The sequence below is a fragment of the Budorcas taxicolor genome, chromosome 20 (assembly GCF_023091745.1).
Source record: "Budorcas taxicolor isolate Tak-1 chromosome 20, Takin1.1, whole genome shotgun sequence".
NCBI classification, from domain to species: domain Eukaryota; kingdom Metazoa; phylum Chordata; class Mammalia; order Artiodactyla; family Bovidae; genus Budorcas; species Budorcas taxicolor.
The window spans coordinates 40658065-40682124 of record NC_068929.1 but is presented as its reverse complement, the minus strand read 5'-3'; the positions used below and the strand labels follow the sequence as shown (position 1 = coordinate 40682124).

Below are 24060 nucleotides of genomic sequence, written 5' to 3'. Positions count from 1 at the left end.
ATGTCTGAGAATTTAGCTGTACTCTTAAAGCTTAATCTAGAGAAGAGTTGCTAAACTCACCAGTAGTCTGATCCACAAACTAAGAATGATTTTCATAGTTAAGAGAACAACAGCAACAAGTAACTTTATGTGACAAACTGTGTATGACCCAGAAAACTTGTGCATTATCTGTCTCTTTATAGAAAAAGTTTGCCAACCTGTGGTCTAGAGGTTTAGGTCCTTAATGAAATCATACTTCATCTTAAAGTATTTGTTCACACAAAGATGTCCTCTTATGAGCCTTTATATATTAGTACTTAGCTCTTTTTCCCTCTAAGACTTGTAAAAACCATTTTTGCCTGAAATTTAATGTTACTTTAATGTTATTGAAATAATCCACATAGTAGAAATTTGTCTTGTTATTTGTTGGTGGTATTATCACATGTTACATGTATTTAAGTTGAACAAAGATGACATTGGACTCTGCCTTCAAGACATTTACATTTATGACCTAGTAGGATATTCAGAGCTCCTTTTGTATAAAATAGTAAACAAAAATGGAGCATACCAGTAATACCAGTTTTCTTATTCATTGCCATGCTTAGGCTGTTGATTGTTTTGGATACAGTTTCAATTCTTCTAAGATATACCACGAAGGAAACAGGAAAGTGCAGAAGAATTATGCTTTTGAATACCAACACTTTACCTGTCAGTAATCTATGTCTTTTATTGATTCTCTTTTAAGATTTCTATAAAGCCTCTTCCATCATTCAAGGTATAACTGTTATACTCTATTCCTAGGATGGAGATTCTTCAACAATGAGGAATGCTGCGTCTTTTCCCTTGAGGTCTCCACAGCCAGTATGTTCCCCTGCTGGAAGTGATGGGACTCCAAAAGGTATCATTGTAACTAAAATTTCCTTAAATTTTCGTATTTCAAATTGAGTAAAGAATTCAAACTTCTTAATGCAGGTACCAAAAAATTATTCTTTATGACTTTTCATTTATTGTAGGGAAAAAAGGAACCTGTACTTACTTTTTCAGATATATATAGTATCATTCTTACTGATTATCCAATGGTCTTTTCAAACCATAATCCTTTTAATATTTCTTAAATATTTGAAATTATTGATCTTTCTCTCCTTGGCCTCCAAAACTTATTTTGTAGTGAATCCACCTGCTTTCCTTGTTTTTTCATTGTCACTTTTCCCTTCATTAGCTCTTTGTTATTTCTCAAGATTTCTATCATTATATTTTTATCTTCTATTTTACTTTTTTCCTTGACTGTTTTACTCAGTTTTGGTAGTAGCATTGGTTATTTTTGTGAACAGGACGCCAAAATCAGTGTCTTTGGTTCCAGTTCTGTCTCCCAAATTGTAATTTTTCATTCCAGACAAAACCTCTTCACATCTAGCTGATATTTTAAATTCATGTTCAAAATTTTTCTTGATGTTCTTTGTGCCATTTTTGTTGGGCTTAATGATATTTCAATCCTGAATTGTCGTAATCTTCTCTCACTTCTTAGATAGTCATTTATCAAAATCTGGCCTGTTCTATGTGAATTACTTCATTTGATCTCGTTCATCTACTTTATTTCTGCTTATTAAAATCATGTTAATCCTTCAAGTTCTAAGTTAAATGGCTGATCTTCTGTGGACTCTCCCCTAGTGTCTCTAAGATGTTTATATTTTTTCTAATAACTCGTTTATGAACATGAATTTTGTTTTCTGTAGCTTCTAATTCCCAAAGTACTTTGTGTGGTCTTTTGTGCATAGTAAAGTCACAAAATTCTGAATTTTAATCCAGGTTTGAGCTATTTTAAAAAATACTTAAAACTGGGCTTCCTCAGTGGCTCAGTCTTGGAAGAATCTGCCTGCCAGTGCAGGAGACACTGCATTGGCAGTGTTTGATCCCACGTCTGGAAGATCCCACATACAGTGGGGCAACTAAGCCCAAGCACCACACCTACTGAGCCCACACTTTATGGAGTCTGCAAGGTGTAACTGAGGCCTGTGTGTCCTAGAGGCCATGCTCTGCAACAAAAGTTGCCACCACAATGAGAAGCCTGTACACCACCACTGAAGAGTAGCCCCTGCTTGTCACAACCTCAGAAAAGCCTGTGCAACAAGAAAGAGCCAACATGGTCAAAAATAAATAAGTCTTAGTTTAAAAAAAACACTTAAAACTAAAGTCCAGACTTAAAAAGAAAAACTTAATCATCCAGTTTTGTTGGAGGAGAATATCATATCGACTTTAGAGAATTTGCTTTTAATTAATTGCAGTATAGCTGATAATAAATTTTAACTATTCATGAGAATTTCTAATTGTGGCCGTCTAAAACATGGACTGGGCTGCCTCACTGTAAAAATTTCTTTTTCATAGTTTATGTTCCAGGTCTTTGATTTGGGATATTCTTCATGAGGTGAAAGCTGAACTTTTATGAGCCATTCTAATTCAATAATTCTAATTCAATAATTAGAATTTTGAGCCATTCTAATTCTTTAATTCTATGAATTTTCAGGGATTAAAATAACCCAGTTTGTGAAAAAGAGAACAACTGCCAACTCCGTTTGTAGGTTAAGTGTCAAAGTTAGGTACAAGTCTTACAGGTATTTTCAGAGTGAGAAATATTTACACTGCCAGGGAGGAGAGTAGCAGTGGAATAGCTGGTTATTCTGGATAATGAGACCATTTCCCCTGCAACTCTTGAGGATGGGTAGATTAATAAATAGATGGTTAGATGGATAGATAACTTTAGATAGAAAGAGAAGAAAGCTAGAACAACTAAGCTCACTAACTTTCCTCCTCAGAAGCTTTTGTTTCTGCTCATGTGGTTTTCCAACTAGTTTTGAATGTTGAATGCATCTTCAGTAAGCCTAGTTTGATTTTTAGATTCATTGTTGGAATTTAAAGTTTGTTCTAAAATATATATAATTTGACAGATAAATTTTAAGTGAAAAGACAATATGATGTATTATAATTCACACATTAGACAGATCTGGGTTTAAATTTTTGGTTTGCTAGCTATTTAATATTGGAAAAATTTCTTAATCTCTATAAACGTCATGTTAGTTTCTGCAGAATAGTTATAATACTCATCAAGATTGTTGTAAATCATTTAAATGAATTGATGTGCACTTTGCACAAGCTCTGAGACAAAATAAGTGGGCCCAGAGTGTTAGTTTCATTTCTTTTTAATGTCTCCATAAAAGCTCCATCTGAAATCAGTCTTATCTTTGATGTAACTTCAAACTAACATTTGTAGTAAAAACACTGAAACACACAAGCCTAGGTTTAAGTTCATTCTATAAAGCACTTTTACCTTGACTGATTTTTATTATTTCTCATGGTCTTTTAAAATTTTTACAAGTAGTCTAATTGACAAGTAATGTATATACTATTCAGATACAGTTCTACATTTGTTTCTAAAGGATGTCAATACAATTTTTCACCATTAAAACTTGTTAACAAAAAATTTTCCCATTTGTTTAGCTTATTTTTAGCACTTCCTTATATAGTGTTTAATTTAATGGACTCTGGGCTGAACATGTTTTATTGAGCATTGAAATTTGCTCAACCTGCATATTTTTCTAATAAAAGGAGGATTAGCAAGCTGAAGAGAGTATGTAAATGGTGTTAAGTGAGGGAAAAAGAGATGACCACATAAAGGTAGAAGTTAATACTTTACCACCAATTTGTTAAGTAAGTGAAGACTGATCCCTGTAATTTTTCCCACTTCCTTTTTCTTATACCATTAAGTATTCCTATGAGTGTAGTCTCTAGGATTAATTTGTAACCTTTTTGTAATTTGACAAACTTATTCTTACTTTAGACATGTCATTTTCTCTAGATAATAAGTGAGAGTATAGAGATTATCATTCTTAAAACATTCGTGTTGCATCTTTAGAAAGTGAACTCTTTTGATGTTTTCAAGCTCAGTACTTATACTTTTAGGTGAAAAAATAAACATAGTACTGATCTGGAAGATGAAAACCCATTCTTTAATTCAAACCTGAGTCATCTAGCAGCAAGCTGAAAGACCATGGGGGGTATATCGTTAGGCTTTCATATTCTGTAAATAAGTAGCCGGATGAAATAGTTTACATTTTTTCTAGCAGTACTATATTGTTGCTTATTTAATGTATCATATGTCTGAAAATATAAAACTAGCACAACTGTTCATTCCTGTTGAATTGTTTTTCTAGGATCAAGACCATCTTTAATCCTGCAGTCTCAGTCTCTACCTTGTTCATCACCTCGAGATGTTCCACCAGACATCTTGTTAGATTCTCCAGAAAGAAAACAAAAGAAGCAAAAGAAAATGAAATTAGGCAAAGATGAAAAAGACCAGAATGAGAAGGCTGCAATGTATGATATCATTAGCTCTCCATCCAAGGACTCTACTAAACTTACATTAAGACTTACTCGTGTAAGGTCTTCAGACATGGACCAGCAAGAGGATATGCTTTCTGGTATGGAAAATAGCAATGTTTCAGAAAATGATATTCCTTTTAATGTGCAGTACCCAGGACAGACTTCAAAAACACCCATTACTCCACAGGATGTAAACCGCCCACTAAATGCTGCTCAGTGTTTGTCGCAGCAAGAACAAACAGCATTCCTTCCAGCAAATCAAGTGCCTGTTTTACAACAGAACACTTCAGTTGCTACAAAACAGCCCCAGACTTCTGTGGTACTGAATCAGCAACAGGTATCACAACAGGGACCTATATATGATGAAGTGGAATTGGATGCATTGGCTGAAATTGAGCGAATAGAGAGAGAATCAGCTATTGAAAGGGAGCGTTTTTCAAAAGAAGTTCAAGATAAAGGTAAAATAATCTCATTACTATCACTTCATACCCTTGGTGAATACATAATTATATAATATCCTAACACGTTTTTAATATTAACTCTTTTTTCTTATTATATTTTATGATTTCTAATGTTTCTCCTCAGTTGTGGTTTTGTTACTAATGCTCATCCTTCAGAAGTTAAATTCTTAATCTCATTTTTTATTTGAAAGAACTATCAGATTTGGTAATTCTGTAAAACCAAATAGGTCTGTCACCTATTATATATCAAATGATTTTATCTGTGCTCATCTTCCAAAATGAAGATTGTTTCCACAAATTATGTTAACATAATTTTGCATCTTTACCTTTTTTCTACCTAAACAAGGTTAACCACTATAGATTATTTTGAATCAGTGGTTTTAAGGAAAAAGTGTGTGTATGTTTGTTATGCAGTTAGATTTTTCCCTTGGTTTCTAATTTTGTCATCTCAATGTGAATTTTTTATGTAAAAAAATTAAGAAAGAATTTTAAGTTAGTATTAAATAGCAATAAGAATCAAGGATCTTTTGTTGGTGATTATAGTTAGTTGTTCCCTTTTGTCTGACTGGTGTATTAGGATGGATTTACAAGACACCTGTTCTTTGAGTTTATGGACTTTCTTTTTGTGCTTTATAAAAAATTATAATGAAAGTAAATCCTGTTAAGTTCTTAGTTGTTTGGTTTGGTGAACATTATGTTTAAAATCTCTTGAAAATTTTTAGAGAGACTAATAAATCAGTAAAGTTAGTTATTTATAAATTTTATGTCTCTACAGTAGGTGCATATACATATTTGACCATCCAAACCAAAAAATACTTTGATTTAATTTTATAGTTAAATATTCTAGATTTAGTTATAGTTCTTCAAGTTTCTCTTTGGTCATTATTAAACAAAACTTCCTGATGTTGACTTGAAGTTGTTTTTGTATATATATGATCTTGCTCATCATGTGACAGGATCACTTATAGATCATTCTGTACCTATGTTGAGAAACATGCAAAGATCATATTATGTTTCCTGCCTGTCATGACATTTGTTTTTAATGATACTGGAAGAATAAACTGTACTTGGTAATTGTTACATTACCATCTTTGCTAAGTGCAGAAATCACATGTAGATAAATGCAGATAAAAAAATTGCTAGAAGTCTTCATTTTATTGGCTAGGAAACTTTTTTTTTTAACTAGCAGATCATAGACATTAAAGATGAAATAAAGTGTCACTTGCCCTTTTTCTCTTTGCTTAGTAGTTTGGGGTTCAGGAAACAATTTTATAGGTTCCAAAATGTATCTTTTCCTCCAGCCTCTCATAAAAATATATGCATATCAAGTGAAGAGAGCAATATTATACAGCTACTCTTGATAATATTACCTTATTCCATTTCCTGAATCCTGTGACAGTTTTGTAAAAAAACATGTACTACTGTAATTTCTTTGCCAAGAAGTATTAGTTGCCTTGAGAACTTTTGCATGACATTTTTAACTTGTGTTTTTAAAAATTGCATTCTTTTAAAAAGAGTATGATTCTTTTTTAATGACTTAAGTGTTGGAATGAAAGTGGAGAAAATGGTGAGCTTTTTTCCTTACTTTTTTGAACTTTTACTATATCATATTTGTTGAAACCATAGTTTTTACTTTTAAAAACTGAATGGAAATAAGGGTAGTAAAATACTGGTTGCATGTTAGCAAGCATTTTAGACTGCTAACTTTTCTTTGGGAAAATAAAAGAAAACTAACAGAATACTGTTCTTCCTAAAACTTGTTATGTATATTTAAATTTTTATTATCCATCTTCTCTGTCATCTGTGATGGTGTGACTAAAACAAAGATATTTGAAAAGCTGAGTGGCCACAGTTGACTTACAATTTTGAAACAATGTAAGCTAACTTACAGAGGCAGCTGGTTGTGTAAGGATTTAAGGGAAAAGATGAACTGTCTGATTTTCAGTTTGATTTAGATGATTTTTCTCAAATTGGTTATGCTGATTTGGCTGACCTTATATTAATGCTGTCATCTCTAGCCTTCTGAGAGCCATGTCCCCATGACTTTATTTAAAAAAGGTTGGAGTTTAGGTAGTAGCTGACACCTTTGATTTAAATCTTGTCATTTTGTATTCAGTTTCTGAATTGTGTAATGAGATAGTGTTTTATATATTAATAGTTATATTGAGATTTTGAGAAGGTTAAAGGTTTGGTATATTGCTCTAAGTTTGTAGTTGAGGTCATAAATTAAAGTTTTCTAAAGTGGTAGTCCCTTGAGAGATGAAATACTTCAAAGAAGTATTGAATGAATTTATCACTAGTTACTGCTGCATCTTAGGACTATATTGTAAAATTGGTATTTACTGTATTCTGAGGCTTGGCACTGAGTACTTCTTTATAACTTCTATTGCTGGTAGTAAGAACAAAGAAGCCTACTTGGCTGGTCTACATGGTTTTGCTCAGAGCTCTGCTCTAGGTTATGAGCTTGTTTCCCATCATATTTGTTATAAATGAATGAATGAAGCATTCCCCTCAGTTGACCAGAAGTCAGAAACCTTTACTTTATGAATAAGATTAGAAAGTTCAGCAAACAAGATTGTTTTGATAATTGTGGAATTAAAGAAAAGGGACAGAATACTCTTAGAAATATTTCACGTAGGCTGTGGTATAACCTAATACACTGCTGTTCCACACACAGAAGATGCTTTTCTGGCTGCTGTATATTCATGTTCCTTTGGCCTGTTCTCTTCTTTGGACAGTTTTACATACACCGACAGGTTAATTCTGTGCAACCTAATATTTTATAATATTCCTACAGGACCTTCTTCTCAATCTTTTGCTCAACCTTTTAACATCTTTAATTACATAAGTTAATTTTAAAGGGCTATTTTTCTTTGCTTCTGGGATGAGCTGTCATAGACATTAATATCTCCATGTGCTGAAAATACCTGCTTTCTGTTGTTAAAGAGGGGGTTTCTTTGTTCATCTTTGCCTGTTTCATCTTTTCCGAAGGTCCACTTTCCATGTTAGCAAGTTTAAGGAATGGCCTAGCTTCACTAATGTTTTTTATGATGTTAAAATATTCTTGCACTGTAACCCTTATTAGAAGTAAATTATTACCCATTACCATTTGAAATAAGAGACTGGGATTTGGGACAGGAATAGGACAGTTAGTCACTTAGCCTGTACTTTGGTTTAGGGATGGGATGTTTTCATTTTTTTATAATTAGCTACTCTGTGTACAGTTGCTCTGCTTGTTTTGCTTTAAGTGTTTTCAGTTATCACTTGTAGTAGACTTTGACAGGTGATATAGTTTGTTTCTTATAAGCATAATTGAGTTTACCATTTCTGTAAGGGTCAGATCTTATTTTCAAAATATCAGCATCAAGATGACAAATGTTGTTGGTCTCAAAATTAAGATATGTTTTCACGTGCATTTTTTTCAGGAATACCTAAAGTTTAATACCATAACTTACTAGTTCCAGTTCTTTAGAAAGCTTACAGGTGTTGCAAATATTAACATGATTCTTAATAGAGATGGCTTTCAGTCATTAGGTGAAGGTCATGTAGTGAAGACCAATAATGAAAGTGAATAGACAAAAGTGACCTATGTGGATTCAGAGCCACTTTACAGGAATAAGTTTTTGGTGGAGCTGAATCAGATTGAGTGAATCAGAGTCTGCGTGCTTTTAACATATCCAAGAATCTTTGCAGTAGTAATGGAATTGTTCTGGGTTTTACAGAAGAGGTGAAGTACCCTTCAATAGTTCAAAAATGAAAACTCTGTATTTAGCAATATTTTATGCATTGTAGAAAAAATTATAAGTTCTTCCCCAAACTTAACACATCACTCAAGTGCAAATGCTTAAGTATTTCGTAATCTTTTAAAATTTAGCCTTAATGATATTTTAATGTTTTTCTAAAAGACAGATTGTTCATATTAGTAAAAGGATGAGCCACACATCTCTTAAGAGAGGTCTCCAGATGTTTGAGATCTATGCCAATAATTCTTAGATTCTTTGGTTATCATTTTAATGGCTTTCATAAAGCATATTTCATTGAAAAATATAAAAATCTTGGATTATGCTCATTTAAATTTCTAGATGCTTGGATTTTTTTCTAAATGCTTATAAAAGTTTAAGGGATAAGTATAAGGTTATAAAGCATCCTGTTTTTAAGGTAATTATTTGGTGTGCCCTTTGGCAAGATATAAAAGTTGTTTTGTGTGGCAGAACAGTCAGATGCAAAATTCTATAAATTAGTATTCTGAGTGCTTTTTTTGCTTAAATACTGATACAAAAAGCTTCATACACGTCTTTGCCAGGTTAGTTTTAACTAGGGAAGACAGTTTAATGATAACATAATTTATTATCATCATCATGTAGTTACTTTGCAGATGGAGAAAATGTAGTGATAGATTTGACTTCTGAATAACTGAAAAAGCAGAATGATTAGTTCCTTAAAAAAATTACTGACAAACATCTAAAATAAATTTTAGTAATATTTGATTAGATTATAAACTGTAAGGGGCTGCTGCTTCATATTTTGAAAACAAAATGATGGAATTTTGATGTATAAAAGCATCATTACTATTACAAATGGTTTTTTTTTTTTTCTCCCCAGAACTTGGTTCCGTCATATTTAAGGGGTTGTTTTTAGTGATCACTTTGACTTTTCACTGTTTGATCCTCTTTTTCTTAAATAATACTTTATCATATTAATGAATACTATAAGAGACTATAAAGATGGTCCTAAAAATTTTTTAAATAACTGTTAAAATAGCCAGACAATTCAGCAAGTATCATTAAGGCAAAGTCTCAAGGCTCTATCATGTTATATATTTTATGAACTGTGCATTAGCTTTTAAATTACATTTGTGCTGTACACCTTGAAGAATTTGAATCCTGGATCAAAGCTTAATAACCATTATGTTCTTTTTTTCCTGTCTTACTCTCCTCATATACTTTTTTTTTTTTCAGTAACATGATTTCTGTTTTCTTTTGGGTTTTATTCTTTTTCATACTTTCCTTACATGTGGCAAAAGCACCCTGTTTTGTATGTTGGCATTTGGGGGTTCTTTGTAGTTTTTATTAGATTAGCAGTTTAAATTATCTTTTTACTCTAGTCACAAAAATTTCTTGAGGTACAGCAGATGTGAATATTTCCTCAAACCTTGGTTTAAAAGTATTATGCCATCATGCCTACTATTTTATATATGCATATTGACATTTGATTCACCACATATTTTTAAAATGTGACTTTAAAATAGTCAAAGTCCATATGGTTTTTAATAAGATAAGAATATATGTCTATTACTGATACTGAATATTTATCTTTGAATTTCAGATAAGCCTTTGAAAAAAAGAAAACAAGATTCTTACCCACAGGAGGCTGGGGGTGCTACAGGAGGTAATAGACCAGCTTCTCAGGAGACGGGTTCTACGGGAAATGGGTCAAGGCCAGCATTAATGGTTAGCATTGATCTTCATCAGGCAGGAAGAGTGGACTCTCAGGCCTCTATAACTCAGGATTCAGACTCCATAAAAAAGCCTGAAGAAATCAAACAATGTAATGATGCACCTATTTCTGTTCTTCAGGAAGATATTATTGGAAATCTTAAATCTACACCAGAAAACCATCCTGAGACTCCTAAAAAAAAGTCTGATCCTGAGCTTTTAAAGAGTGAAATGAAACAGAATGAAAGTAGATTGGCAGAGTCTAAACCAAATGAAAACAGATTGGTAGAGACAAAATCTAGTGAAACTAAGTTAGAAACTAAAATTGAGGTACCAACAGAAGAACCTAAACAGAATGAGAACAGAATGATTGAATCCAGACAAAATGAGAGCACCACAGCCGAGCCTAAACAAAATGAAAATAGACTGCCTGACACAAAACCAAATGACAACAAACAAAATAATGGCAGATCAGAAACAACAAAATCAAGACCCGAAACCCCAAAGCAAAAGGGTGAAAGCCGACCTGAAACTCCTAAACAAAAGAGTGATGGGCGTCCTGAAACCCCCAAACAAAAGGGTGATGGACGGCCTGAAACTCCAAAGCAGAAAGGTGAGGGCCGACCTGAAACTCCAAAGCAAAAAAATGAAGGTCGGCCTGAAACACCAAAACATAGACATGAAAATAGGAGGGATTCTGGAAAGCCATCAACAGAGAAAAAACCTGAAGTGTCTAAACATAAACAGGACATTAAGTCTGATTCACCTCGGTTAAAATCAGAAAGAGCTGAAGCCTTAAAGCAGAGACCTGATGGGCGATCTATCTCTGAGTCACTAAGACGTGATCATGACAGTAAACAAAAGTCAGATGACAGGAGTGAATCTGAACGACATCGAGGGGATCAGTCTAGGGTTCGACGACCAGAAACATTGAGATCCTCTAGTAGAAATGACCATGGCATTAAATCTGATGGTTCAAAACCTGATAAACTAGAAAGAAAACACAGACATGAATCAGGGGACTCAAGGGAAAGACCATCTTCTGGGGAGCAAAAGTCAAGACCTGACAGTCCTCGTGTTAAACAAGGAGATTCTAATAAATCAAGACCTGATAAACCTGGTTTTAAATCGCCAAATAGTAAGGATGACAGAAGGACAGAGGGTAACAAGAGTAAAGTAGACAGTAATAAAACGCACCCTGATAATAAGGCAGAATTTCCAAGTTATTTGTTGGGGGGCAGGTCTGGTGCGTTGAAAAATTTTGTCATTCCAAAAATCAAGAGGGATAAAGATGGCAATATTACTCAGGAGACAAAGAAAATGGAAATGAAAGGAGAGCAGAAAGACAAAGTAGAAAAAATGGGATTAGTTGAAGATCTAAATAAAGGAGCTAAGCCTGTAGTTGTCCTGCAAAAACTGTCTTTGGATGATGTTCAAAAATTTATTAAAGATAGAGAGGATAAATCAAGAAGTTCCCTTAAACCTATCAAGAATAAACCATCAAAGTCAAATAAAGGTAAGAATACTTACTCGATGTCATCTGTATTCTAGTGAGTTTTCTTTTAAGTTCTAGGGTTACTATGGATTTAAAAATGGAAATTTACAAAAATTGAAACACTACTGCATGAAAAGAAAACAATATAAAGCAGCAGTGAATTGTTTGTGGTAACAGACAAAAAGTTCTCATTGAAAATTCTTTCTCTCCCACCTCTACTACTCACCATAGTTGTGATTTTTACTTTTGGTTCACAGAGAAAAGTTCCTTTGGTGTTTAATTATTTCAGCATTTGTGAAAGTTGCTTGCTAATCAAGTGAATGATTAGAATGCATGATTAACATAGGTGTATTTAACAACTTTTTAAAAAGTTATTTTGACTATAGAAATAATCCATTCTGTAGTGAGGTAATAAATTGACTGAATTTAATTTCTAAAGTCTCAGTAAAGCTGTATGGTATACAGAAGTCTATATTAGAAATTCTTTTAAGAATATTAAATGTCTTTTAATATTGTTTTCTAACAAACTTATCAGTTATTAATTATTAAAGAATTATTAATTAATGGTTTGAATGTATATAGTTTAAAAAGTTGTGTAAAAGGTTATTTCATCTTTTTATGGAGAAGATGATTAGTTAATGAATGTTTTATTTTTTTAAATACAGAGTTTTGGTCTTTTCTATGGAAGAATAATAGGGAATGGTGTTTATGTCTTAAATTGGGTTAAATCATCAGTTTTAAACATTTCTGGTGTTTTTAATTTGTTTGGATGTGTTTTTATTTTCTGCTCTGGGTTTTTTTGGGGGGGCGGTGGTTTGCATGGTTTCTGTGTTAAATTCTCTAGTTATGTAAATAGTATTGTTTCCAGGAGGAAAAGAAAAGTCAAGTGCTGAAAATACAGTAGCAGTTTGTACAGAAAATATAATTTTGTGGGTTTTGTATACTCTTTTATATATTTATATAAAATTTGATAATGCTATGTGGTTAGACTTATTTAGCCTGTACAATGTAAATAGGTTGGGATATAGTTTTTAAGGTAACAGAAGTGATTCTTTGTTTGATTTTTAAGTTCACATCCTGTGAAAGAAGGTCATTAAGAACCTAGATTTATACTTATTGATAAATACATGAAACTCTATAGAGTTGTGCTGTCCAATGATAGTTAATAGCCTCTTTAGGCTATTTACTTTAAACTATATAAAATTTAAAAATTTACATCCTCAGTAGCCAAATGTAGCAAGTGCTGATGTTATTAACACAGAGGACATTTGCATCATCACAGAATGTTGTGTTATATAACTACATGTGATGTATTAGGAGATATAGAAGGTGTATTGCTTATTATCTTTGTAAAATGCTGTTGTGTCTTTTTTTATCAAAAAACGTTAATTGAAAACATAGTATTATTACTAAGAACTCTTTATTTAAAGAAATAACTTGTTAAGACTAATCTGTTTTTATTCTTGTCTTCTCGTATGTTTACTTTCTCACTGTCAGTTATTTGGTTTTGTCTTTCAAAAATGAAAAAAGATTGCCTCTGAATCACTAATATTTGTACTAGTTTAAGTGAAGCTTTCAGATTTTAAATTATGGCTGTGAGACCTATAAAAATTAAAGTCTTAGCTTTAGTTAATGAATAGTCTTTAGTATTTAACTTGAATGCATCTTTTCAGAATTGTTTATGCAAAAGAGGTTGTTGCAGTGTAGTGGCTAGCACCAAAATTGTTTTCTTTTAGATAGAGATTGTCTTTATTAATTTTCACTGAGAGTTTGAGAGTGGCTTATATGTATAAAGAGTATAGTTATACAATTATAGAAGAGTCAGATGGAAAGATGGAAAGTGGTACCCTCTTGTCCCCTTGATCTGGACCATCTTTTTCTCCCTGCCCCTCTGTCAGCTTATTTATGCCAGCCTTGCTTTTCTAAACTCTGTTCTAACAAAGAATCCTTACAACTAAATATCAAGAAATGAATATAGTTCCTAATTAGTAACAACTGTATTATTTCTCTTGGTTTTTTCACATGTAATTTCATTGCCTGTGAATACAAACTTTTAGTACTAATCCAGTGTTTTTCCTAAGTATACCTTTAACACAAATGCATATACTTGATACATTGATATTAGTAACTAATCTGGGTACGTCTGCCTGCTAAGAGTGTGGTGTCTGTGTGTATGCATGTGCATGTATGTGTATACACACACATATATCAGTGCATATACAACTGAAAGTGAACCTTTATTCAAATTTTAGATTCATTTCAGGATGCTACATGGATATCTTTTGGCTTTATTTATACCATAGGTTTAATATCTGTTTTTCAGTAATGGACTAATTTTGGTTTTATTTTAGATCTCTGCTGTTAGGTTAGCAATAGCAGAGGTATATAATTGTGTATTTTTAAAATCACATGCATAGGAATGCCAGTTGTGGATTACTGACCCTTTGTAGTATACATTACTTGGGATTTTATTTGGAGTCACAGAAAATCATATTCTGACATATTTATGTTTTCTGAGTAAAAACTGAGTATTGCTGGGATATTTTGTTGTTGATTTCTCAGGCCAAAATTCTTGGTAGATTTTCTTTTCTTGAAAGAGCATAAACTTTAATGTGATATCCATATTTAAAATATTTTATCCTTCAGGGTAATTTTAAATTCTCTGAATATGCTTTGAGCTGATAAATTTTGAATGGTAGGGGTATAGGTTTATGACTCCTGGTATAGGTTACGTATTTTTGTCTTTTATGTGAACAATGTAAAGTGATGTTATGTTTAATTTTATTTCTATGGGGATATGTGTATATTCCTGTTAATAGTACCTAACATAATACCTAGTACATAAAAAGATCATACTAAATACCTGTTAAATAAATAGATTGTGTTGCTCGCATCTTAGAAAAGTCTTTTGTGTGCAGTTTAAAATTGTGTATTCATCTTTTATGATCCCACCAGTAGCCCCTAGCTCAAGAGCTATGTAATTTTCATATGTTACCTAAACTTTCCACCCTGTCAGTTACCTAGTTTTTGTTAAGCTCCAAAGGAGACCGACTTACAGTCAGATCTGTTTAATTATTCTTTATCTTAATTTTGCTGTATACCTGTTACAAGATTGACTCTGAATCCATTCTGTTCTCATTTCCTACTTCTGTTATCTTCCCCTTCTTTTTACCATCACCTTGTTTCTTCCTTGCCAAGAAGAGATCAGTGGTGAACCAATATAACCTTTGTAAAACCTTTAAATTAAAAAAAAATCTCTATTGAAATATACTTCAGACAGTATATTAAATGCCAAAATAATATCTTTATGGTTAAAGTATACCCTAGTGTACAATATGTCTCCAAATTAAAATAATAAATTGTACCATTTTTAGGCTTCCCAAGTGGTGCTAGTGGTAAAGAACCTGCCTGCCAATGCAGGAGACACAAGAGACACGGGTTTGATCCCTGGTTTGGAATGATCCCCTGGAGAAGCGAATGATAACCCACTCCAGTATTGCTGGCTGGAGAATTCCATGGACAGAGGAGCCTGAAGGGCTGCAGTCCAGAGTCGCAAAGAGTTGGACACAACTGAAGCGACTTGCCATGAACACACACACCATCTTTAAGTCTAGGCATGATCATCAACTAACACGCGTTATATTGATGACAGCTTATTGTTAGTAATTACACACTTTAACAGTTTGATTTTGGCCTTTTGCAATTCCAGTGTACCTCAAAATACTTTAGTTTCATATTCAAAGAAATCACTTTTTATTCTTGCTCCCCTATTTCCTTCTAAATAGTATATTATTTTCCATCATTTGCACTTACTGCTTTCAAGAAATAGCACGTGCTATCTGTTATTTGAGATCAAGGCCTTTAAAGAGTTATCTAATAGTTCTCATAGTCGGCAGTGTTTAAAATATAGTGCTCATTTGATAAGTTAATGATTGCAGTCATTATTAGAGACAGTTATTTCATCTTAGTTACTACTGTAGTAAAAGATTGATCACTAAAATTGGGTTTTGCCTTTTATGTAGCGTTAACCCGTCTACTTGGATTGTGTTTAGGACCCTAGGCTTCTGTAAGTGTGAGAGAACATACTGTTTCTAACAGTGAATTTTTGGCATAGTTTTTGAATTCCTAAGTTGATTCTCAGTAGTTATGATTGTCATATTCAGAATCCTTAATAATGCTGCAGTAGAAATTTACTTTGGCTCATTTGAACAATATATAAAATGTTTTTCTAAAAACATTAAATTTTTAATTTTGATAAAGACTTTATTATTGGCAATATATTTGGGAAATTTTAGAGAATATTTGTTACAGAAATTGGCATAATACATACTTGGCTGTTATGATTGCAGAGCAATTCTTTGAAAAATTTTGTCCATGATTTCTATTCATAGAATTTCTCTAATCCAAGCATTGGTTAGTAGATAACTGAAATTAATATTGATTTAAAGAGATTCGTTAAATAGAATTTTTTCATAAAAGTTAAATGTATTAAAGTTTGCTAGTGGTAGTCTCTTTCATTCCCATTTGTTATCTCAAACCAGCCAAGGCCATAGCTTCTATAAGGTTTTGCTACGTATAGAAATAGATAATATGATTAAAGTGGTGAGAAACAAACAGATGATTAATTTGAGAGAACTTACTCCAGCTTATAAGAGAATGCTCATTATTCTAAAACACTGAATTCCCTCTCATTCTAAAAAATGTTACTGAAATCCTCTCCTGTAAGAGCCTGATACAGATATTAAGATAATAGATGCCTACTTGATACTGTAACATAATTAAGTATATCATAGCATTATATTACATAGTTAATACAATATTTTAATATTATAGTAAATAATTCATGTTATATGTATAATGTATTACAGTATAATATCAAGGAGGTATTCATTATCTTAATATCTGTCTCAGTTTCTTGTACTAGGAAGTTTTCAATAGCTTTTTTAAGAATAAAGGAATTCAGTTAGAGTAATATGTTAGAGTAATATGTATTAGAGTTAATGGTATATGTGTACTGTAGTATGACATAATATGATACAATATAATCTGAATTTTTTAACATGGATCCTCATCTCCACCCACAGAAACATTGCCTTTCTCTGGCTACTAACATACTAACTTAAAAATTCTCCATTAAGCCCATTATACATAGCTATGATTTGTTCAAAGATACAATTCAAAGCTCGTTCACTTTTAAAATAGAGAAACCAGTTTCCTTCCTACTTTATGCAGTCATGAAAACCAAAGTGAATCTTATTGTAAAAGTTAAAATTTGTCCAATTTTTTAATATAAAGAAATGCATTCATCCTATTTTTAATTGAATTTATCCCATGAAGAAAGTAATTTTTGAAGATGTCTCATTTGTGTATACATACACTGTATATCTGAAGGCATTGTTGTTACCATTTATGTCATTCAGTTTTATTGAGATAAAATTAACATAGAGCATTATAGTCATTTAAGTATATAAAATAATGATTTGATATGTAGCTGTTCCCTCAGTATCTACAGGAGTGGGTGCCAGGACCTCTCACAGATGCTTCCAAGTCCCTTATATATTGTAAAAGGGTATAGTACAGTAAGCTCTTTGTATCTGCAGATTGCTCATCCACAGATACGAAGGGTTGACTGTACGTATTTATTGTGAAGTGATTACCACAGTAAGTTTAGTTAATATCCATCACCTCACACTGTACATTGCATTCCCAGAACATATAACTGAAAGTTTTTACCTTTTGACTGCCTTTACCTAGTTCACCCACCTCCTACTTGTGGCAAAGATCAATCTCTGCTTATGAATTTTATTTTTTGGTTTTTTTTAGATTCTACATATAAGTGAAATTATATAGTATTTGTCTTTCTCTAACTTAAATATCTTAGCATAATGCCCTTAAAATCCAACCACATCATTGCAAATGACAGGGTTTCCTTTTTTTTTTGGTTGGATAATATTCCATTGTGTATATATACCACGTTTTCTGTATCTATTTACCCATCAGTGTACTAAATAACTTGTGTTTTTTCCATGTCATAGCTACTATAAATACTGTTACAGTGAAAGTGGAGGTGCATATATCTTTGAGATAGTGGTTCTATGTCCTTTGGATATATAGCCGAAAGTACAATTGCCCAGTATACCCTGAGAAAATCATAATTGAAAAAGACACATGTATCCCAATGTTTATAGCAGCGCTATTTACAATAGATAGGACATGAAAGCAACCAAGGTGTCCACCAACAGTTGAATGAATAAAGAAGATGTGGTATATGTGTGTGTGTGTGTGTATTTATAATGGAATATTACTCAGCCATAAAAAGAACGAATTTCAGTCAGTTCTAGTGAGGTGGATGAAGCTAGAACCTGTTATATAGAGTAAAGTAAGTCTGAAACAGGAAAACAGATGTCATATATTAATATATATGTATATGGAATCTAGAAAAATGGTATTAATGAACCTATTAGTAGGGAAGGAATGGAAATGCAGAAATAGAGAACAGACTTGTGCACACAGTGGCAGAAGGAAAGAGTGGGATGAATGGAGGAAGTAGCATCAACATATATACACCACCATGGGTAAAAGAGATAGCTGGTAGAAGTTGCTATATAACACAGGGAGCCAGCTTGGTGTTCTGTGATGACCTAGAGGGTTGGGATGGTGAGAGTGGAGGGAGGTTTAAGAGAGAGGTGATACATGTGTAATTATGGCTCATCTGTGTTGCTGTACAGCAGAAACATTGTAAAGCAATTTTCCTGTAAACATTTTAAAAAGTAGAGTTGCCCAGTCATATGGTAGTTTTCAATTTTTTGAGGGACCTCCATACTGTTTATCATAGTGGCTGCACCCATTTACATTCCCACCAACAGTGCACACAGGAGAGTGTGGACATTCACATCAGTACTTCTTATTTTTCCTCTTTGTTATAGTAGTCATTGTGGCAGGTATGAGGTGATATGTCATGGTTTTGATTTACATTTCCCTCATGAGTAGTAATGTTAAGCACCTTTTCATATACCTGCTGGCCGTCTGTATGTCTTCTTTAGAAAAATGTCATGTAGATCCTCTGCCTATTTTTTAATTGGATTGTTCGGTTACTTTAGGTATTGAGTTGTATCATTTCTTTATATGTTTTACATATTAGCCCTTTGTCAGATATTGGATTTGCAAATGTTTTCTCCCATTCAGTGGGTTGCCTTCTCATTTTGTTGATGGTTTCCTTTGCTGTGCAAAAGCTTTTGTTTGAGGTAGTCCCATTTGTTTATTTTTGTTGCCTTCACTTTTAGTATCAGCTCCAAAAGAAATCATTGCCAGGACCAGTGTCAAGATCCTTACTGCCTATTTTCTCTTTTTAGAAATTTCATGGTTTGGGGTCTTACATTCAAGTCTATAATCCATTTTGAGTTGATTTTTTTGTATTAAATAGTGGTCCAGTTTCATTCTTTTACCTGTGGCTTTCCAGTTTGTCCAACACCATCTGATGGATTGACTATCATTTTCCCACTGAATATTCTTGGCTCCTTTTTAGTAAATTAATTGACCATATATACATGAGTTTATTTCTGAACTCTCTGTTCTTGTCCCTTGATCTTTGTGTCTGTTTGTATGCCAGTCCATACCAATTTAATTATAGTTTTATAATGTAGTTTGAAATCACGGGGTATGGTTTCCCCAGCTTTGTTGTTCTTTCTCAAGATTGCTTTGACTCTTTCGCTATTTTGTGATTCTGTACAAGTTTCAGGATTATTTCTCTGAAAGATGTCATTGGAATTTTGATAAAGATTGGATTGCAGTGCATCTGTAGATTACTCTGGCTTATATAGACATTACCTGTATGCAGGTGAAAAAGCAACAGTTAGAACCAGACATGGAACAATGGACTAGTTCAAAATTGGGAAAGGAGTATGCTGAGGCTATCAATTGTCACCCTTCTTATTTAACTTATATGCAGAGTACATCATGTGAAATGGGATTGGATGAAGCACAAGTTTGAATCAAGATTGCTGGAAGAAATATCAGTAACCTCAGATATGCAGATGATACCACCCTAATGGCAGAAAGCCGAGAGGAACAAGAGTCTCTTGATGAAGGAGAGTGAAAAAGCTGGAAGACACTTGGAAAAAAGGCTGTGATGAACTCAGTATATTAAAAAGCAGAGACATCATCTTGAAGACAAAGTTCCATATAGCCACAGCTATGGGGATCTCCAAGATCCCCTGCAGAAGGGAATGGCAACCCACTCCAGTATTCTTGCCTGGAGAATTCCATGGACAGAGGAGCCTAGCAGGCCGCTGTCCATGGGGTTGCAAAGAGTTGGACATGACTGCGTGACTAACACATAAAATACACACATCGTTTTTTGAGTAGTCATGTACAGATGTGAGAGCTGGACCAGAAAGAAGACTGAGTGCCGCAGAGTTGGTGCTTTTGAAATATGGTGCTGGAGAAGACTCTTGAGAGTCCCTTGAACAGCAAGGAGATTAACCAGTCAATCCTAAAGGAAATCAACACTGAATATTCATTGGAAGGATTGATGTTGAACTGAAGCTCTAATACTTCAGCCACCTGATGTGAAGAGCCAACTCATTGGAAAAGACTTTGATCCTGGGGAAGATTGAGGGCAGGAGGAGAAGAGGGCAACAGAGGATGAGATGGTTGGATGGTATCACTGACTCAATGGACATGAGTTTGAGCAGACTCCAAGAGATAGTGAAGGACAGGGAAGCCTGGCATGCTGCAGTCCATGTGGTCGCAGAGTCAGCCACGATTGACTGAACAAAAACAAAATTTTCCAGTCCATGAGGATGGAACATTTTTCCACTTATTTATGTCTTCAATTTCTTTCATCAGCTGTGTCTTACTGTTTTTAGTATACATCTCTTTCATCTCCTTGGTTAAGTTTATTCCTAGGTATTTTATTATTTTTGTTATTGTAAATGAGATTATCTTAATTTCTGATAGTTTATTGTTAGTGTATCAGAATACAACTGAACTTTGTGTATTGAATTTTTATCCTGCAACTTTACTGAGTTTGTTAATTAGTTCTAACAATTTTAGTGGAGTTTTTAGGGTTTCCTATATATAATATGTCATCTGCAAATACTGACAGTTGTGCTTCTTCCTTTCTGATTTAGATGTCTTTTATTTCTTTTTCTTGGCTAATTACTCTAGCTAGGATTTTCATCTGTGGGCTTCTCTATGTTCATGTACATTCCCTCTACATCCAGTTTGTTGTGAGTTTTTATTGTGAATGGATGTTGAATTTTGTCAAATGTTTTTTCTGCATCTATTGAGATAATTATTTTATCATTCATTTTGTTAATTTGGTATATCATCCATTGATTTGTGTATGTTGAACCATCCTTGCTTCCCTGTAATACATCACATTTGATCATAGTGCATGATCTTTTTATTGCTAATATTTTTTTGAAGACTTTTGGTTCTCTGTTCATCAGGGAATTTGCCCTGTGGTTTTCTTGCAGTGTGTTTGTCTGCTTTTGGTATAGGGTAATGCTAGCTTTGTAAAACGAGCTTGGAGGTGTTTCCTTCTCTTCTCTTTTTAGAAGAGTTTGAGAAGGATTGGTGTTTAAATGTGTGATAGAATTCATCAGTGAAGTCCTGGACTTTTCTTTGCTGGGCGGTTTTTGGGATCTGCCACCTAGTAATTGGTCTGTTCAGATTTTGTAATTCTTCATAATTTAATCTCAGTAGATTATGTTTCTAGGAATTTATTCATTCTTCCAGGTTGTCCAGTTTGTTGGTGTATAATTATTCATAGTAGTCTCTTACAATCCTTTTTGTGGTATTAGTTGTAATGTCTCCCCTTTGCTTTTTAATTTTGAGTCTTTTTTTTTTTCTGTCGGTAAGCAAACCTAAAGTCTTGTCAACTTCATCATTTCAGAAATCTAACTCTTACTTTCATTTATCTTTTCTGTTCTCTTTTTAGCATCAGTTTCATTTATTTCTGTTATGGTCTTTGTTATTTCCTTCTACTAACTTTTAGTAGAAGGTTTAGTTTATTCTTTTTCTAGTTCCTTGAGGCAAGTTAGGTTGTAGTTATGAAAGAGGAGAGTGAAAAAGTTGGCTTAAAGCTCAGCATTCAGAAAACTAAGATCATGGCATCTGGTCCCATCACTTCATGGGAAATAGATAGGGGAAACAGTGGAAACAGTGTCAGACTTTATTTTTTTGGGCTCAAAATCACTGCAGATGGTGATTGCAGCCATGAAATTAAAAGACGCTTACTCCTTGGAAGGAAAGTTATGACCAACCTAGATAGCATATTGAAAAGCAGGGACAGTACTTTGTCAGCAAAGATCCGTCTAGTCAAGGCTGTGGTTTTTCCAGTGGTCATGTATGGATGTGAGAGTTGGACTGTGAAGAAGGCTGAGTGCCAAAGAATTGATGCTTTTGAACTGTGGTGTTGGAGAAGACTCTTGAGAGTCCCTTGGACTGCAAGGAGATCCAACCAGTCCATTCTGAAGGAGATCATTCCTGGGTGTTCTTTGGAAGGAATGATGCTAAAGCTGAAACTCCAGTACTTTGGCCACTTCATGAGAAGAGTTGACTCATTGGAAAAGACTCTGATGCTGGGAGTGATTGGGGGCAGAAGGAAAAGGGGACGACAGAGGAAGAGATGGCTGGATGGTATCACCAACTCGATGGACATGAATTTAAGGGAACTCCGGGAGTTGGTGATAGACAGGGAGGCCTAGTGTGCTGCAATTCATGGGGTCGCAAAGAGTTGGATACAACTGAACAACTGAACTGAACTGAACTGATACACCGTTTATTTTTCTCACTGTGTGTATATATGAAAGAAGGGATCTTATGATCTCTGCTCCTTTCTATATTAGATAGTAGTAAATTGTCATTTACATTATACACTTCTTAAAATTTTTTTTTAATGTTTCTTTTTGTAGTTTTTCCTCATAGTAGTTTGACACACTGATGAAATCTTTGAGGTGCTAGTCAGTATCAATAGCTTAAAGCAAGATTTTTCTTAAAATCTTTTCTTCTGCATACTTCATTTGTAATAGCGTTCTTTCAGTTGCTATAAACCAATTTCTTGGCATTTTGTCTTCGTTAAATAAACTGATTTGCAGTGACCTAAACTATATAGAATATAACTATATAGATTGCACTTGCAGAGTGAGTGGCACTTGATCTCATATTGAGTAAAGTATGTCATAATATCCACCAGGGGACAGCAAACTTGTATAAAGGCCAGATAGTAAATATGTTAGGCTTTGTGTCCCATTTAGATCTCTAACACTGTAGTAGAAAAGCAGCCCAAAACAGTATGTGAATGAATGACTATGTGTCACTGTATTTTAATGAAACCTTATATACAAAAATGGGTGGTGAGGCAGATTTAAACCCACAGGCTTTAGTTGTTGAACATAATATAAATATAAAATTGAAGTTTTATATAGGTGGATATGATAGCTAGTTTCCTTATTCTGTAGCAAATGAGACTCAAAATTTTTATGTGTGAATAAAAAGACTGATCTAGATAGAGACTTGAATTATTTTCCTTTTTGTCTAATATTTATAAATGTAATATGATATTAGCTAAGTACCATATTTTTGCCAGGATATTTAATATTTGTGAGTATTTTTATGTAGTAGAATTATACATAAATTATTAATATAGTAATATATAATTGATATATTAAAAACATTTAACAAGTCTATACAGTCTGAAATTACCTTTAAATGTTTTACACTTGTTGCAAGTCAATTATGAAATCTTCTCTTCAGTCTCTTCTTTTTGTGGGTAGCTTCTCTATAATTGCCAAATAGAACAACTGACAACTCCTTTCAGGATATAAAAAGGAACTTTCAGCTGGAAAAATTTCTGGGAAGACCGCAAACTTATTCTAATGATTACACTGCTGCTGCTGCTGCTAAGTTTCTTCAGTCGTGTCTGACTCTGCGACCCCGTACACGGCAGCCCACCAGGCTCCTCTGTCCCTGGGATTCTCCAGGCAAGAACACTGGAGTGGGTTGCCATTTCCTTCTCCAGTGCATGAAAGTGAAAAGTGAAAGTGAAGTCGCTCAGTCGTGTCTGACTCCTAGGGACCCCATGGACTGCAGCAGCCTACCAGGCTCTTCCACCCATGGGATTTTCCAGGCAAGAGTACTGAAATGGGGTGCCATTGCCTTCTCCGATCATCAGTAAATATTTATGGCCGTCTTCAGCATCCCATGCACTGTTAGATTCTGCAACTGCAACACAGTCTTATGGCTTTATCAAGATTATGGTCCTATGGAGAATATGGATAACTACAGATATAGTGACAGTGTAATACTCTGG

General features: G+C 33.7%; 1 protein-coding gene across 1 annotated transcript in view; it reads left to right on the top strand.

The window, feature by feature from the left end:
- NIPBL (NIPBL cohesin loading factor) overlaps positions 1-24060 on the top strand; it is a 113436-nt gene that overhangs the window by 14014 nt on the left and 75362 nt on the right. The window contains exons 7-9 of the mRNA XM_052658967.1: positions 781-877; positions 4185-4811; positions 10140-11765. Coding sequence (XP_052514927.1) covers positions 781-877; positions 4185-4811; positions 10140-11765 — 2350 coding nt within the window. The remainder of the gene's footprint in view (positions 1-780; positions 878-4184; positions 4812-10139; positions 11766-24060) is intronic.